Below are 17417 nucleotides of genomic sequence, written 5' to 3'. Positions count from 1 at the left end.
TTTCAGCAGCCCGAGGAACGAGGTCTACGCCACACCTGGCAGCCCGAGGAACGAGGTTTTACGCCACACCTGGCAGCCCGGGCCACGATGCACCAGCTTCAATTCCTCACCAAGGAGCGATAGAAAAATTAACAAATCGCGTAAAAGAGAAATTAATCTGAGAGAGGAACACGTTCGGCTGGAAGCTATAAGCGTACCCCGGGTGCCTTTAAAAACCCGATTCAACGACTTCAGTTTGGCTTGTTTGCGTCTTTACTGTGCTCCAACATAAAGATTGACAAAACAGCTGGATGTCTACCGTCCCCTCAGTGCTCGTCAGAACATCTGTGCAATTCACAATCCAGGCATTCCGACCACTTCCCGCTCCACCGCTGACCTTTGCTGACCCCAGTGAGACTCCGCCCCCCTTACGACAAGCACCATGCCACAAAACTCCCTATTTCAGCCCGCCGCCGGACTCCGCCTCTCTCTGGTCCCGCGTGACCGAGCGCGCAGCGGGCGGGCGGAGCTTACTCCCAATCTGCCCGCTCTGACGCAGCGGTGACAAGCGGTGATGTCACGCCCCTCCCCCCGTCCTCCCGTCACGTGTGTCCAGAGGCTCCGCGGGCGTGCCCTCTTAGACGCCCCACTCCAGCCAGCATGACCTCCTTTTCACCTTTCCCCTGACCCCGCCTTCATTCACTGATCCCGCCTCCATTCCGAGACCACACCCCCAACTCTCTCTTAATGAGCACCTACATTTTCCTCTTAACACACTGGATGATCTGTTCACAAATAAAATGCTTACAATCACAGGTTACAACTAACATGTTTCTTTTATGGTTTTTTTTGTTGTTGTCAAGTTCAAGTATGTGTGTGTGTGTTTATGCGTGTGTGGGTGAGTGTGTCTGTGTGTGTGTCTGCGCGTGTGCACGTATGTGTGCGTGCGTGCATGTGTGAGTGTGTGTTTATGCATATGTGCATGTGTGCTTGTGCGTTTGCTTGAGTGTGTGTGACTCAGTTCTTTCTGTATTACCCAATACAACATGATAGAGAAAAAACTGAGAGAAAAAAGGACAACAAGACCTGTCTGTTCACCCTCTGCAGTTTCGTCTGAGCCACACAGAGGTGACACCTTCCTCCACAAGTGGATTTCTGTCAGATCAGACAGAACGCTGTGGGCTGAGCGTCCAAACGCGGTCAGGGGGGACGGAGGAGGGAGAGGGGGAAGGAGGAGACTGGAAACAGCAGAGGGGGGAGGAGGAGGGAGGAGGAGGAGGCTGGAAGGAGGGAAAAGGAGGAGGCTGGAAGGAGGGAAAAGGAAGAGGCTGGAAGCGGGCAGAGGGGGGAGGAGGAGGCTGGAAGGAGGAGACTGGAAGGTGGAGATTGGAAGCAGCAGAGGGAAGAGGCTGCCTTGCCGTTTCTTCCATCGCTCCTCCAGCCATTGATTAGCACAGAGGCTAAATTTAGCCTGTGATGTATGGCAGTGAGATCACTGAAAACAATGGCTCTGCTTTAGGCTGCTAGAGAGAGCGAGAGAGACAGCAAGAGAGGGGGGAGTGAGTAGGGTGGAGAGGGAGAGAGGGGAGAGAGAGAGAGAGAGAGAGGGAGAAAGGGGGAGAGGGAGGGAGAGAGGAGGAGAGAGGGGGGAGGGAGAGACAGAGGGAGAGAGATAGAGGGGGAGAGGGAGAGCAAGACATGGAGGGACAGAGAGAGGGGGAGGGAGAGAGAGAGTAAGAGAGAGGGAGAGAGTAAGAGAGAGGGGGAGAGAGAGGGGAAAGAGAGGGGGGAGAGCAAAAAGAAAGATAGGTAGTTCTTCAAACATGCAAAAGGAAGGTCTTTTGTGAAATCCATGAATTTCAGACACTGCCACAGGTGAAAGTCTGACAGCCATACAGTAACACAGGGCCTCAGTGCTGGTTGTGTTTTGTGAAGCCCCTCAGTCCACAAAGCCATGATGCTTCAGCAATCGTCTGCACTTGGGCACATAAATATCTGTGGGTGGCAGATATTTCACTGGGGGTGGCAGGGTAGCATAAGGGGTAATGAGCTGGTCTTGTGACCGTAAGGTCACAGGTCTGATTCCTGGGTACGATGCTGCCGTTGCACCCTCGTGCAAAGTGCTCAACCTGTATTGCTTCACACATCCCGCTGTGTAAATGCATGCTATGTAGAACAAGCACGTAACCGTCCACACCGTCCACACCCACGGTGCAACTCGCTTCCGCAGACACATTTTAGCTGGCACCACCTGCGTCCCACAAAACGTCCCTCAAAGGTCGTCCGTGAGTGAGTGAGTGACCACAATTTGCCATGCATAGCCCACGGCGTCAGTTCCTGCGCGCCATGGAAAAAATGCATGTGTAAGTCTCTCTGGATAAGAGCATTTGCTAAATGCCCGTAACATAAATACTGACTGGAAAAGGTGATGATACTTCTGGTTCCGGTTTTGCTCTGACTTGCAGAAGAAGGTTCTGGATATACTGGACCAGCATTGTCATACCTGGGCTCCGGACAGACAGTGCTGCTAGTGATAGACCAGGTTTTGAAACTAAAGCTCTGCATGACTGTGAGCTGGGAACAGTAGACTGTGTACATTCTGGAAGATTACAGCTGAGTAAATGCTCTTGTGTGGGCCTAATGCCGAAACGGACAACATAGCTCTGTAGAGCCATCGATGCTGAGTCAATACACACACAGCTGATTTCTTATTCCATAATTTCATCTCACTTACCGTCTATGAAACCAGGGGTTTGATATGATGGCAGGGCGAGACTAAATCCACTGTATGCACTAAATCCAACACACTGCACGACTGCATGCACTAAATCCAACACACTGCACGACTGCATGCACTAAATCCAACACACTGCACGACTGCATGCACTAAATCCAACACACTGCAAGATTGCATGCACTAAATCCAACACACTGCAATACTGCATGCACTAAATCCAACACACTGCAAGATTGCATGCACTAAATCCAACATGCTGCGAGACTGCATGCACTAAATCAACACAGTGCAAGACTGCATGCACTAAATCCAACACGCTGCAAGACTGCATGCACTAAATCCAACACACTGCACGACTGCATGCACTAAATCCAACACACTGCACGACTGCATGCACTAAATCCAACACACTGCACGACTGCATGCACTAAATCCAACACACTGCAAGACTGCATGCACTAAATCCAACACACTGCACGACTGTATGCACTAAATCCAACACACTGCTGCAAGACTGCATGCACTAAATCCAACACACTGCAAGACTGCATGCACTAAATCCTACACACTGCTGCAAGACTGCATGCACTAAATTCAACATGCTGCAAGACTGCATGCACTAAATTCAACGTGCTGCAAGACTGCATGCACTAAATCCAACATGCTGCAAGACTGCATGCACTAAATCCAACACGCTGTGAGACTGGAGACTGCACGCGCCATAAACTCACATGGAAACGGAAATCATGCACTTAAGCGGAGCCAGTACTGTGCAGCGCTCAAACAAAACAATAAATTATGAGCACCTGCACCCAACAATCAGTGCGTCTGGGAGCCTAGGCAGTTAATGCACTACATTAGTCTATGGCTTAAGAGCACGTGCTCCCTTAAAACAACACGTTTGCTCTAGAAAACCTGGTCCAAAACGGCGTCTACGCCACCGAGGTTCTGCGTCACGTCGAAGATACGGAAGACGGAGCAGAAGTCCATCGGAGCGTGAACGTTTCGCCGTCGGTAAACGCGTAGCTTCAGTTGCATGAAACCACGCAGGTTCCCACACGCATTGCGCCGTTTCACCTTACAAGGGAACTGAATTCTTCTCGGTTTTCCGGAGAACAGACGGCGAGCCCAGACTAACGTGTCGCAGTCAGCTCAGCCAGTCCCGAATTTCAGTAACTACCTGATGATGTTAATTGTAGCTCCGGGCGAGAATCGCACCAAATACTGAAACCACGAGTTCCTATTTGGAAAACTAGGACAGGGTGACGGATTCGCTACGCTAACTTAATTGTTACAGCGCCATTAAAAAAAGTGAACACACACATGCCTGAACATCCCTGGAGCGAGAGAAACGAAGCAGCTCCCTGAACGTCAGCGGGGTGACAACAGACCTGTCACGTGGAGAGAGAGAACAGGGGTGCACCTGACGCCCTCACGAAACGCTCTCGCCAACGGGGCAGGATGGAGGACGGCTGCGAAATTAACACACTTCCTGCAAAAACTCATGAACCGCACTGAAACCTCAGACACACTGAAACCAAAACACACTGAAATCGCAGACACACTGAAACAAAAACACACTGAAACCTCAGACACACTGAAACCAAAACACGCTGAAACCTCAGACACACTGAAACCAAAACACACTGAAATCGCAGACACACTGAAACCAAAACACACTGATACCTCACACACACTGAAACCAAAACACACTGAAACCTCAGACACACTGAAACCTCATGCACACTGAAACCAAAACACACTGATACCTCACACACACTGAAACCTCAGACACACTGAAACCTCATGCACACTGAAACCAAAACATGCTGAAACCTCAGACACACTGAAATCAAAACACGCTGAAACCTCAGACACACTGAAACCAAAACACACTGAAACCTCAGACACACTGAAACCAAAACACACTGAAACCTCATGCACACTGAAACCAAAACACGCTGAAACCTCAGACACACTGAAACCAAAACACACTGAAACCTCAGACACACTGAAACCAAAACACACTGAAATCGCAGACACACTGAAACCAAAACACACTGAAATCGCAGACACACTGAAACCAAAACACACTGATACCTCACACACACTGAAACCAAAACACACTGAAACCTCAGACACACTGAAAACAAAACACACCGAAAACTCACACACTGAAACCTCATACACACTGAAACCTCAGACACACTGAAACCTCAGACACACTGAAACCTCATACACACTGAAACCTCATGCAGAGATTGAGTAAAATATTAAATCTCCCGAATGTTCCTTCACCTGGACGGGCAGGGTTATGGTATAAATGTCTCGTACATATCCACAATCCATCAAATCATAGATAATCACCCCTTCTGCCATTAATGCTAATTAGATCATCTTTAGTCAATGTTGTTAATTACAAGAATCAGTTGTACTTTCATGGTTACTACTGTTGCCATTATATTTTTTAATGAAATTTGTTCCCTGCTTTATCTTACTTTATATTGCTACTATCATCTTTATCTAAGCTGCTCAGGGTAATAAAACTGTCACATTGTTTGTTCATTTTTTCTGGTGTGGCTTGCTATAATATAGACAAATGCTACGGAGGCCACTTTGCTTTGTTGATTTTTCAGTTCGCTTTGTTGAGTCAACAATGTCAGTTTACTCTGTGATAAAAGACACAGGGAATGTGCTGGACTGGAGGATTGTGGTTTGAGAAGGTGAGAGAAGGAAGGCTGACAGGACAGGTGCCTCTATGCCTCAGCCCCGCCCCTACAACAACTGCATTCTGGGAAATCTCACGCGACGCATAAATAATAACACAATAATTGAAAGACACCCAAAATTACCTGAGTGAAGACACGTCCTCCCCCCCATGTCAAGGTGGGGGGGGGGGCCTTCCAGCCACCCTCCATGCTTATCATTACCCATAATCCCCAGGGCCTTCAGAACATCCAGACATGAACCACATGAACACGTTTTTTAGGCCCCTGTCTTCGCTGCGTTAGTGTGCTCACCACGCAGGCGCCGGTGTTCATGGTGAAAAGCGCTGACGCATGCGAGCGCGCTCTGCTAAACGTGAGGAGGACCCGACACTCTATGGTGCATTTGTACACATCACACCTGGGTCAAATACGTATTCGTTTTGGATTCAAATACTTTTCTACACTTTACTGATCTTGTCTGGTGTATTGGAACCAATGAAATACTCTCAAAGAGTGCAAACCCTGCCTTCTGGTCATACTGGCAGGCCCGATTACACCAGGCAAGATCAATAGAGCACAGAAAAGTATCTGAATCCAAAACAAATACGTACTTGACCCAGGTCTGGTACACATATTACACCTCTAACAAAAAATTGCTGCAAAGTTACACCGTCATTTAACTGAAGTACAACGCAAGTTAAAATGCAGCACAAGAGAGTTCTACTTCAGGAGTACCGCACGAGGAGTAGCACCACTGCACTATGACTGCAGTAATACTGCCATTTAAAAAGCAAGAGTTTCCAAAACATTGCGTAATACTGCAGTAATACTACAATAACCACAATCGGTGACGGCCTACCTCCCCTGACACAGCCTTATATCACACTCCCCCTCTCAGTTTTGAAACCTTTTTATAAAAAAAGGCTTATTTTATAGGCTAGGCCGCGTTATCGAACGCCGCACACGGGTTTAGGACCCGGGGGAGAGGCGGCGGACTTGCACAGGGCCGGGTGCGTAAACAGTCCACGCATTCGACATCGGGCCAATGATAACGGCCCGCTGCGCTAAGGGGCGGAGCCTCCGTCTCCCATCAGGGGCTCAAAGCGCCGCCAATCAAGGCCTCGGCAAGCAGGAAGAGGATGAAGAGAAAGAGAGTGAAGAATGAAAAAGAGACTCTGACAGGCGGGGGGTGGGGGGGGGGGAGCTTAGTTGGCGGGTTGCTGCCGACGCGGCGGTCTACTGCGACCGGCATGGCCACCGTCGACCTTTCTTTCCGCCACAAACGGCGGCCGCTAAGTCTGCCAGTCTCTCTTTACGGAGGGAAGATAAATCATTTTCGCTCTTCGCCAATTCCGACTTGAGAGGTTTCGAGTGTTCAGTAAACTTTAAGGCGCTGTCGCTGGAGGTTGATTGGAAGGAGCCTCTGGTGGTGTGTTCTCAAGTGTGCGTTACGCACGGAGTCTGGACTACACGCCGTTCGTGTGGCGCGCTCTGTCCTAAAAACTGACTTGCGTTTCGATTCCTCGAATGAATACGGGATCTCTGGAGGCCCTGTTCAGGCTAACGGTCACTCTCCGTACGTCGGGCAAGGCATTATGGGAATAGAACACAGCGGTAACGTTACCACGTGTGACTGTGTGACCTTTGGTCAATTCCTTAATCCCCCACTGATACAAAGTATAGGACAAGCCAATTAAGGCATGAACAATTTAAGAGCGGGATTTTTCTAACCCCTCGTTACAATGAGGTTCTCCTGAGGGAAAACTAGGCCACTTAATTACGACAAGTAAGGATGTGAAAAATAAATGGAACGTTTAACGGTTAAACACGGTTAGGAACTTCTGTGATATTAACATACAGTGATTTTTTAAAATACTAATGTCATTATACTAAAACATAGCAAACTTTCATTTACCTATATAAATTCAGAATATTCAGCCGCAAGCAGATCAATGACCAACGTCACTTCCTTTGGTTACAACGCAACATACATTCAGGCTCTGGCAGAGTCAGACTGCTACAGCTTTCATATCAGCTGCATAGGGGGGGAAAGGCGACTGCAATTCAGAAGGTCGAGTTCCTTTTCCTATGGTCCTGTTCGTAGCTAAACAAACAAACAAGGACATCGCCTGCTTGATTTAATATTTATTGCTTAATCGTGAGCTGCGGTCGACTGAAATTTGACTTCGCCAGATTGGCTTTTGAAGGGCGCCGCAGCTTCACGAGAAAATCGGCAGAGCTGTTCCGCTAACGCAATTACGCAGCTTTCCTTGAAATGTAACGGTGAAGCATTTCTCCGGGGAATTCTGGCATCTGTCCTGTTAATGCATTGATGAGGGAGTTCTCCAGGGGCGTTTAGCACCAACAGGCTAAGCTGAGCTGTTCAGACCACAACAACACAATTGTATTTAATTTTTATTGTTTACTGAAACACTTATCTAAATATACATTTTTTAAAAACGTTTTTTTGTGTGCAATTTTTTGTTTTAAAAGGCAAGAAATGAACGCGATGATGAATGAAAATGCCTAAAAACTCCGCTCATTATTTACAAAAACACATTATTTTAGCCGACTGCCTTAATTTTTGGGGGGTTTTCCTACAATAAGCAAAATGCTTCAGCTCACAATAAGAAGCTCTCTTCTCTTCTCAGGCAGTCTGTTTTTTGGCGCAGTATTACCCTGGCTAGGAATCTCATTTACCGTCAGCCAGGCACAGTACATGATTATGCGGTCAATATACGCGGCGCAGCAATCCAATTACTGCTGATAAGGGGAAGCGCAATCACAAAAGCAATATGCAGGTGTAGCGATGATCTTAAGAAATGCACTCAACGCCATCACCAATGCAAAGATTAGCAAAATAATCTTTAACATTTAAATCCCCATTTCAGCAAATAGTTCAGTCATTCCTAACAGAAATGGGTTAAGAAACCAGGAGATCTGGAAAATGACACCAACAGCCCATTTTCACAGATACTTTAAGCACTAATGCAGGAAATTAGAGGTACTTTAGGTACTAATACAATAAATCTCAGGTACTTTACGTACTAACTGAGAAAATTCCAGGTGCTTCAAGCACTAATAGAGTAAATTACCAGTACTTTATGTACTAATACAGGAAATTACAGGTACTTTCAGTATAGCTTATAGTACAAGACAGTATAGCTTCTGCTCATGTACAAATGTTCAAGTGTCACGCACACCTTCCATTCCCCGAAGGTCCCCGCCAGACCGGGTCAGGGGAATAATCTAATGCCAAACACAAGTCCCCGTGTCCCATTTAAATAATTCTGCTTCTCAGAATCAGCTCTAGCCCCATGTCTGCCCACCCCCCCATCACAACGTAATGAGGTCTTTGTCGAGGGCTCGGTGACCTCTGACCTTTGCTTCCCAGGGTTTGTGAGAGAGACGTCTCTGTGCAGAGGAGCGCTCTGGGGGGATGGGAGGGGGGGGAGGAGGCAGGCTCATCAGTAGATAAAAGCACCTGTCAGTCTCCGCTGGGGGGGGGGGGTAAGGGGGGGCAGGCGGGCGGGGCTGGGCCCCTCCTTAATCCAGACCGTCCCCCCACTCTGTGATGCCATAGAACGCCACACAAAGAGGACGTAAAAATGCGCGCCCCCCCAAAAAAAATTCACTTACGCATTACAATTGTCTTCTGCACAAGCTAGACACAAAATGGCCACGGCACAGCACAAATGGAGGGTCCGAACGCAAGCAAATTTTACCCCACCCCCCCTCCCCACCCTAACCCCCACACTCATTACGTCACTACATCAGAGCCTGTCCAGTTCTCATGCAATCCCAGTGTGCACCAGGGCCAAAGCAACATAAAACCAGGCCTGGTATGTTTGCCATAGCTCCACAGTGCTGATTCAGAAAGCCTGCGCCGCCCACAGATAAACTCACCAGCAAACTCTGAACTACAGTGACCCCGATTAACCGGCTCAACCAATTCATTCATTTTGATATCATTTCAAATAACATTTCCCATAATTCGTAATACGCAGTGTTTTACAATTTCCTGCGAAGTTGCACATCTGAAGGTATAATTAATTTTCAGACTGTAATTTGTCAAATGTCAGTATTTTTCTGGATTGATGTTGCAGGTTATGATAGTTAACTGGGGAATTACGGTACTTTTTTGAATTCCTCGAAAACGCTTTCCAGAACGGCTCATTTTCATTTGGTTGTAAAAACGCAGAGACAAAAAAAGGTAGCGTGTCCTGCTAGCGACCGCGCGGCACGATATGAAAGCTATCTGTAGTCCGGCGCAGCAGGACGAGCTGTTAGCCCCTGCAGTCCAACTCTCCAGCCCACACCACGGCTGTGCGGCTGCCTTACATCACACACCACAGCTGCATTACATCACACACCACAGCGGTGTGGCTGCCCTTACATCACACACCACAGCTGCCTTACATCACACACCACAGCTGTGCGGCTGCCTTACATCACACACCACAGCTGCCTTACATCACACACCACAGCTGTGTGGCTCCCTTACATCACACACCACAGCTGCCTTACATCACACACCACTGCTGCCTTACATCACACACCACAGCGGTGTGGCTGCCCTTACATCACACACCACAGCGGTGTGGCTGCCCTTACATCACACACCACAGCGGTGTGGCTGCCCTGACATCACACACCACTGCTGCCTTACATCACACACCACAGCTGCCCTTACATCACACACCACAGCTGCCCTTACATCACACACCACAGCGGTGTGGCTGCCCTGACATCACACACCACTGCTGCCTTACATCACACACCACAGCTGCCCTTACATCACACACCACAGCTGCCCTTACATCACACACCACAGCGGTGTGGCTGCCCTTACATCACACACCACAGCTGCCCTTACATCACACACCACAGCGGTGTGGCTGCCCTTACATCACACACCACAGCGGTGTGGCTGCCCTTACATCACATGCCGCAGCGACAGCAATTGCTCATCCGGGCCGCGGCAACAGAAAAACAGGTTCCGAGGACACAATGGGGGTAAGGTAACGAGCGGCCGCGTCCTGAGGGTTAAACAGGTCTGAGCTCTGAGCGGCACGCCCACAGAAAGAGCGAGCAGGAACCGCCGCGGGGAGGGAAAGAAAAGGAGGAGAGGCGCTGCTCTCTTCTCCTTCTACACTATCCATCCGTCTTCTCTCTCTTATCTCCACCCCCCCTCCTCAACCACTCGCCTATTTTCTCTTCCTCTGTGTCCCGACTCCCCCCCCTCCTCCTCCTCCTCCTCTTCCTCCGTCAGTTCTTGCGCTCTCTTTTCCCAGCTGAATCAACATGGCGCACGTCTCTCTCTGCGTGAGCCCGGCCAGATAATGCAAATGTTTCTATAAATAGGGCGGGATAGTGCTGACTGCGCCTCTCTCAGGTGAGACACCGCCACCCGATAAACACTCAGAGGAGGGCCGGCCGCCAAGAAGAACCCACAGAGCCGAATCCACTCCAAATCCGCCGCTTCCGGAGAGTTCCGGAGAGTTCCGCCAAACCCACGCCGCCGCCGCGGGAACGGATACACGGCGGACACTTCCGCTAAACCCCAACCCCCCGCCCCCCGCTCCCCACACACACCCACCGACCCCGCCCCCCGCCCCCCGCTCCCCACACACACACACCCCCCCCCACCCTGCCCTCCCCGCACTCACCCTCCAGCTCGCGGTGGATGACGTCGGCCAGGTTAGGCTCCTCCCCCCACCAGAAGATCCAGAGCTCCTTGGCGTGGGGGCGTACGTCGCGGCGCCACACGCACAGCAGGTTGGCCCGCACGCAGCGGGTGAAGCTCCGCAGGATGGGGTCATCCGGGGCCGGCGCCGAGATGACCGGGCCGCACCCGCCCCCCCCGCGGAACCCGTAGCGCCGCCATTTGATGCCGGTCAGCTCCGCCTGCAGGGGAGAAGGAAGGGAGAGAGGGGGAGGGGTTAGGGGCGGAGCTTCTTATCTGAGGCACCAGAACAATCAGAGATACAGAAGCAGCGCTAATTCCACCCAGAGGAGCCAATGAGAGACAGCGGCGCTGACGGTAGAGCTGAAATACAGCGTGCGGTCAAAGCTGGGCCAGCTCAGACTGTCTGCCTCACATAAGGGTAAGATGCACAACAGCACAGGTGGAGGACGCCAGACATCGATCGGCCATCTTCCACAGGGCACCATTTCACAGCTGCACAGGGGGCACGTTTCACATCCTTTGTGTCCGATGTGTAATCACCGATTTTTACACCACAAACACTCTGCAAGCCTGAAGCACGCACGCCTCATCGGTACGCCCTACAGCACACGCCCCCAAGCACACTCACACACCCCACACATACCCCATTCACACACACCTCACACATAACCCATTCACACACCCCACACATACCCCATTCACACACACCCCACACATACCCCATTCACAGATCCTGCACAGGCCCCACACACACACACACACACTCACCTCACACATACCCCATTCACAGATCCTGCACAGGCCCCACACACACACACACCACACACATAACCCATTCACACACCCCACACATACCCCATTCACAGATCCTGCACAGGCCCCACACACACACACACACACTCACCTCACACATACCCCATTCACAGATCCTGCACAGGCCCCACACACACACACACCACACACATAACCCATTCACACACCCCACACATACCCCATTCACAGATCCTGCACAGGCCCCACACACACACACACCACACACATAACCCATTCACACACCACACACATAACCCATTCACACACCCCACACATACCCCATTCACAGATCCAGCACAGGCCCCACACACACACAGACCACACACATAACCCATTCACACACCCCACACATAACCCATTCACACACCCTGCAGAGACCCCACACACACACACCCCACACATAACCCACACACACACCCTGCACAGACCCCACACACACACCCCACTCTCACTGTGAGCCAGTGACTTCTCCAGTGTACTACAGGAGTTTGACTGGGGGAGGCACATTCTGACTGTGGGAGCTGGATCGCTGTGGGGAAGAGCTGATGCAGCCGTGTACCGTAATGCTAAGCAGGGTACGGGGATTGTGACCCCCCCCCCCCAGCTCGTGGGTATGACCCCCCAGGAGGGGCACTGCCACAGTACCCTTGAGTAAAGACACTCAACCTGAATCCAGCTGTATAAATGGGTTGTGTGTAAATAACGTTAGCCGCGCAAGTCGCTCGTGGTAAGAACGCCTGGTTAGCGGCTCCAATGTAAAGTGCGAAGCAGTGGGAATCCGAGGGGCTCTTCGGTTGAAGCCCAGCTTCCCTGGGGAAGAACGGGGTGAAAGAGAGTCCTGTCTGAGCAGACTCAGTCAGCGCTAACATGGGCCTGGCTGCAGCTAATTACGTCTGTAACAGAAGGGTTGCCAGGTGACCAGTTTCTGACTGGAATGTCAGGTTTTCCAATTGTTTCGTACAGGTCCAGTTCGTGGGCCCCGATCAGGCGATATAAACGCCCGGTCTGAATAACAGATTAAAATCTGACCGCTAGTTTGTATCGAATACCGTCTTCCATCACTGCAGTTACACCTTGTTACCTCCTAATCCCGCCCCTGTCCCCGATGCAGTGGAAAGCTGCCCACTATGTCCCCTACGTGCGCGTGTGCATGGCGTCCAGCTGTCAATCTAACCCCCCCGGTCTACAGCAGCGGTTCCCCTTCCTGACAGGATGATCGCTTGTTGGGGGTATCACGTCCGCGACCCGACTCTATCGTCTGACGTTTTTTAACACGTTACCGTAGCGCGGAACTCCGCGCCTTAGTTAAGCGCGCTACGCCGCGTTATCGACGTTTAGCAGGCCGGGGCTGTCTCGCGCACTTCCCCCCCTTTCCCTTCCGCGGAGGGAGGGCTGAGATGACACCTCCGGGCCCCGGCATCCGCAGCCGGATAATAACTCGGCGGCGGCGGCGGCGGCGAGAAATCTCTCACCTGAGACGACACGGAGACGGAGCGCCGATGCGCGCTGGAGTTTCCTAAGAGCCGCCCGCACCTGAGCCTCGACTCTCCCGACGGCGCAGAACCCCCCCCCCCCCCCCGCGCTGAAACACTGCCGAAGCCTCACCTGCGCATTAGCGGCTACAGCCCGGCGCCGCGTTAACCCGCTAAAGAGATAGCGGTCCTCGGCGCAATGCCAGACAGCGAAGCGGGGTGTTTTTTTTTTTTTTGTTCCCTGACGATTTCCTCGTTGGCGGCTCACGGGCCCGACCGTCTCAGGACGCGGGCGCTCGTTCGGGAGGTAACGAGCGCGAGCGCGCTCCTAAAGAGGTCATCCGACTCGACCGTTAACGGTTGCCGTCGGCCGTAGGCCAGGAAGCGTCACGTGATCGCGTCCGCGAAGAAGGCGCCGCACCCTCAAACCTGCAGGCAGCGGAGAGAGCCCAGGCCCCTCAACCAAGCATTCACCTGCCCAGGTTTGCTTCCATCTTAGCTACTGATGCTGCTGATTTTACCAAGATGGTAAAATTTACCCAACAGTGTTGTCGCTCCCTGTGATGGACCGGCACACTGTCCAGGATGTAGGCCTATTCCTGCCTCTCGCCCACTGCATGCTGGGATAGGCTCCAGCGCCTCCCGCGACCCTGACCAGGAATATGCGGGTATAGAAAATGGATGGATGGATATAGTCACTGATGACTAGACTTAAAAAATTTTTTTTTTTTTTTTTTTAAAGATGAAATACGTTTTCTTCTCAAATCCTGTGATTTGGTCTGTTCGGATGTCCTGAGAGGCAGGTCCTGTTGGGTCAGCCGAGTGGAGGCAAGCGACAGCCCAGGAATCTGGACCGAAAATAAATAAATGACCTGCTCATGCGCCAACCGGAGAAGGAGGGCTTCAGTCGACAGGGTTCACCTCACGGGATGACGAGAAGCAACTGGGGACTGCAGGATACCAACGTACGCCCTAACAAATAATGCCATCTGATCCTTACGAGACAGATCAGCGAATCAGTACAGAATCTACCCAGAGAACAGGCCTTGCTTGAAGGGCACAGATTTTTTTTTTTTTACAGGGCTGGGGACAAGACCAGGTGTGTCACGAGAGTATCTTAGCACTGTATCAGGCCCCATCCACCACACACCCTGCCAGGCTGTCCCACGTATAACACTGAGTAAAATAAATATGCTATCACGGTAGCTATGAGGCTGTATGCTACCAATGAGACGGTGAGTCCAGGCAATCAATCAACTCTTAAAAACTGACACGAGCCAATCAAATCAGCTTTCTTTCCACAGTCAATCACTGTTCTCTGCCCATAATTATTGGAAGCCTAGCCTCTCCCATCACTGCTGTGGAGTCGGAGGAAGACCTTTCACATGCAGCTCTAACACGTAGCCCGCAGGCACCTGATCGACCAGTGGCGGTCACTTAATTGCAAGGAAACGCAGATCCCTAAACCAACTGAACCCCCCGACCCCGACCCCGACCCCCACCAGCCTGGGCGATGCAACCAGCAATTGCATGTCGCCCTGTGGAGCTAGCAGCCGCAGTCGGCACTGGCACAGTCCGGATTCGATGCGAGGCTGTGAGGCTCGTCCGTACACCGCAGCGCGTTCGCCCTTAACCGAATGAGCCACCCAGGAATGGGGTTATTTAGACCCAGCCCATCAACCTTCTGAGGAAGGAAGGCCTCTCATTGTGAGCCATTCAGGCTACGCACAGCTTCGTTAGCGCAAGCCCGGGTCCATTCATCAACCCTTAGCATTAGCGTTGAGCTCTCTGAGCTACGCTACTCCATCGCAGCGTGGGGCGTGTGCTGCTGGCTTTAATTGCGCTGATCGAGCCAACGTGTCCAACGGTTTGATCCGCGCGACAATCAAAGCGACCGGGGGGGGGGGGTGCGCCTGTCCTTGCGGCCGAATTAAACGATCGTCCCGGGTCTAAAAGTGGGCTACCTCTGCCCGGTCGTGTGTATTTGGCTAATTAGCCAATTACAAAAGCAGGTGGTACGCCAAATTTATGAGTGGCTTTTATGGGGCCGGCCGCATGCACCAGTGCCCCTGATTACCCAGGGGGCTTTGCTTTAACTGAAATACTCAATCCATAGAAATAAAACACCACTATACCTCCTGAGTCTCTGCAAGACTTAAAATAAGTTTTTAATCAACATTATTCTTTCTTAATTCCTTTGAACTTTTTGACCGAGTAACATTTTATCATAAAAGACTTCATAACTTTTGTATGACTGCAGGGGACTGTGCTTGGTTGCAGACCGTTTTAATTGCAGCTTTCCGAATTCAACTACCTTTGCAAAATTACGAACACTTCCAATAGTCTGGTCTACTTCTTTTCAGGATTGGTAATAGCTCGCAGACACCGTGGAGCGGATGTTTGGGTGGGCTGGAAAGTGGTAAATAATGACAGTGGGCACTTGAGGACTCAGGAACCTCTTAATAATTCTAATCGCCGCGCAGCACTGATAATTGCCCGAATTGAATTAATTAGCATGAGTCAACTGGTTGGGCGATTCACAGAAACAGGTTGAATTGTTCTGTTATTGATTAACACCGATTACTTTTATGAAACAACTGCATTATATATTTATATATTAGTATTTATAAAGCATTGAATTCTGTTAACAAGGCCACAAGCTATAGTTTTTGTTATGTGAGAGAGAGAGAGATGGTGACTGGGTCAATCCCTGCCTGACATTTTCTCAGATTTGTTTGATAGAATGAAGCACATTTATGTTCTGCATCAGAAGATGAGAAAGCCGCTTGGCCAACCTCCCTGTCACGTATGAAATGACTTCAGGGAGAAAAGGAACATAGAGCAATACATAGTAAGGAGAGAGTGCATTTAGATACACTGTGTATACAGATGGATAACTGTTACATGCACCTCCATCCAGCACTTATTATACTTTGTATCATTATCTTGATGTTGTAGCTTGTCATGCCTCCTAGTTTCACTTAGACTTAGTATAGGTCAGGTCAGGGTAATGTTTACTGTGTGAACTGGACTTAATGTGTTCATGGCTATGAATAACTACAAAATAATTATTGTACCTTATCGAACCTGTTTTTTAGTCGCTCCAATGACCCGCGGTATGCACTTATTGTACGTCGCTTTGGATAAAAGCGTCAGCTAAACAAATGTAATGTAATGGGTAAGTTCACAATTTAAATACTTTTCTCGATGCGCAATCTTTACATTTAAATACGATCATCTCCATAGTAATCAGATAACGGAACGTACAGTGTGCTCCCCAGACAGTCAAACACAGGACTCTAACGAAGGGCAATTCGGGGAAAGCGACTTCAGACAAAAAGCCAAGCTCAGAAATTACGCTCCAGTTTCAGGTGGCAGCTTTCTGCATGGCTTCCAGGAGACGGATGGAGCCAATGGCCACCACTGTGGCCCTGTGTTACTCCATGCCTGTCAAACTTTCACTTGTCCTTTCGCTGCTTTGAAGAACTACCCATCTTTCTTTTTCTTTTACTCTCCCTCTGTTTCCCTCTCCCTCTCTTTCTTGCTCCATAGCTTCTTCTCTTTCTTTCTTTTTCTCTCTCTATCCCTCTCTCTTTATTGCTCCCTCTCTCTTCTTCCCTCTCTTCTCTCCCTCCCTCTCTCTCTCTCTCTCTCAGGGTCTGTGTGTGGGGTGGTAAGTGTGAGTGGGGCAGGAGGGGGGCGTCGTTGTGGGGCGGTAGGTCACATCACGGTCACAAACACGGCGCACATGTGACCATGACTTTTTTTTTGGGGGGGGGGGGGGGGGGGGGGGCTTTGTGCAGCTGTTACCTCGAGAGTCGCGTACCCTACAGGAGAAAGCGCGGTGTGGTGACAGTCCTCACGCCACCATTACAGCGCGAGCGTAATCCGAGATATATAACCGCCCCACAGCCCGTAATCTGCCCCTAAAAATATCCCCCGCGCCCCCTGGGAGGGGTAACCGAGGAAGCCTGGCCACCCCCCCCAACCCGATCCGTTGACACCGCGTGCTTTTACTG

At 50.5% G+C, this 17417-nt stretch overlaps 1 protein-coding gene across 3 annotated transcripts in view; it reads right to left on the bottom strand.

The window, feature by feature from the left end:
- The window catches only part of LOC118212666 (mediator of RNA polymerase II transcription subunit 13-like), a 78210-nt gene that overhangs the window by 48615 nt on the left and 12178 nt on the right, over nucleotides 1-17417 (bottom strand). For all 3 annotated transcript variants that reach the window (XM_035390817.1, XM_035390818.1, XM_035390819.1), the window contains exon 2: nucleotides 11094-11331. In XM_035390817.1, coding sequence (XP_035246708.1) covers nucleotides 11094-11331 — 238 coding nt within the window. The remainder of the gene's footprint in view (nucleotides 1-11093; nucleotides 11332-17417) is intronic.

The sequence above is a fragment of the Anguilla anguilla genome, chromosome 14 (genome assembly GCF_013347855.1).
Source record: "Anguilla anguilla isolate fAngAng1 chromosome 14, fAngAng1.pri, whole genome shotgun sequence".
NCBI classification, from domain to species: domain Eukaryota; kingdom Metazoa; phylum Chordata; class Actinopteri; order Anguilliformes; family Anguillidae; genus Anguilla; species Anguilla anguilla.
Note: the sequence above shows the minus strand (reverse complement) of the source record. Positions and strands in the feature narration are given on the sequence as shown.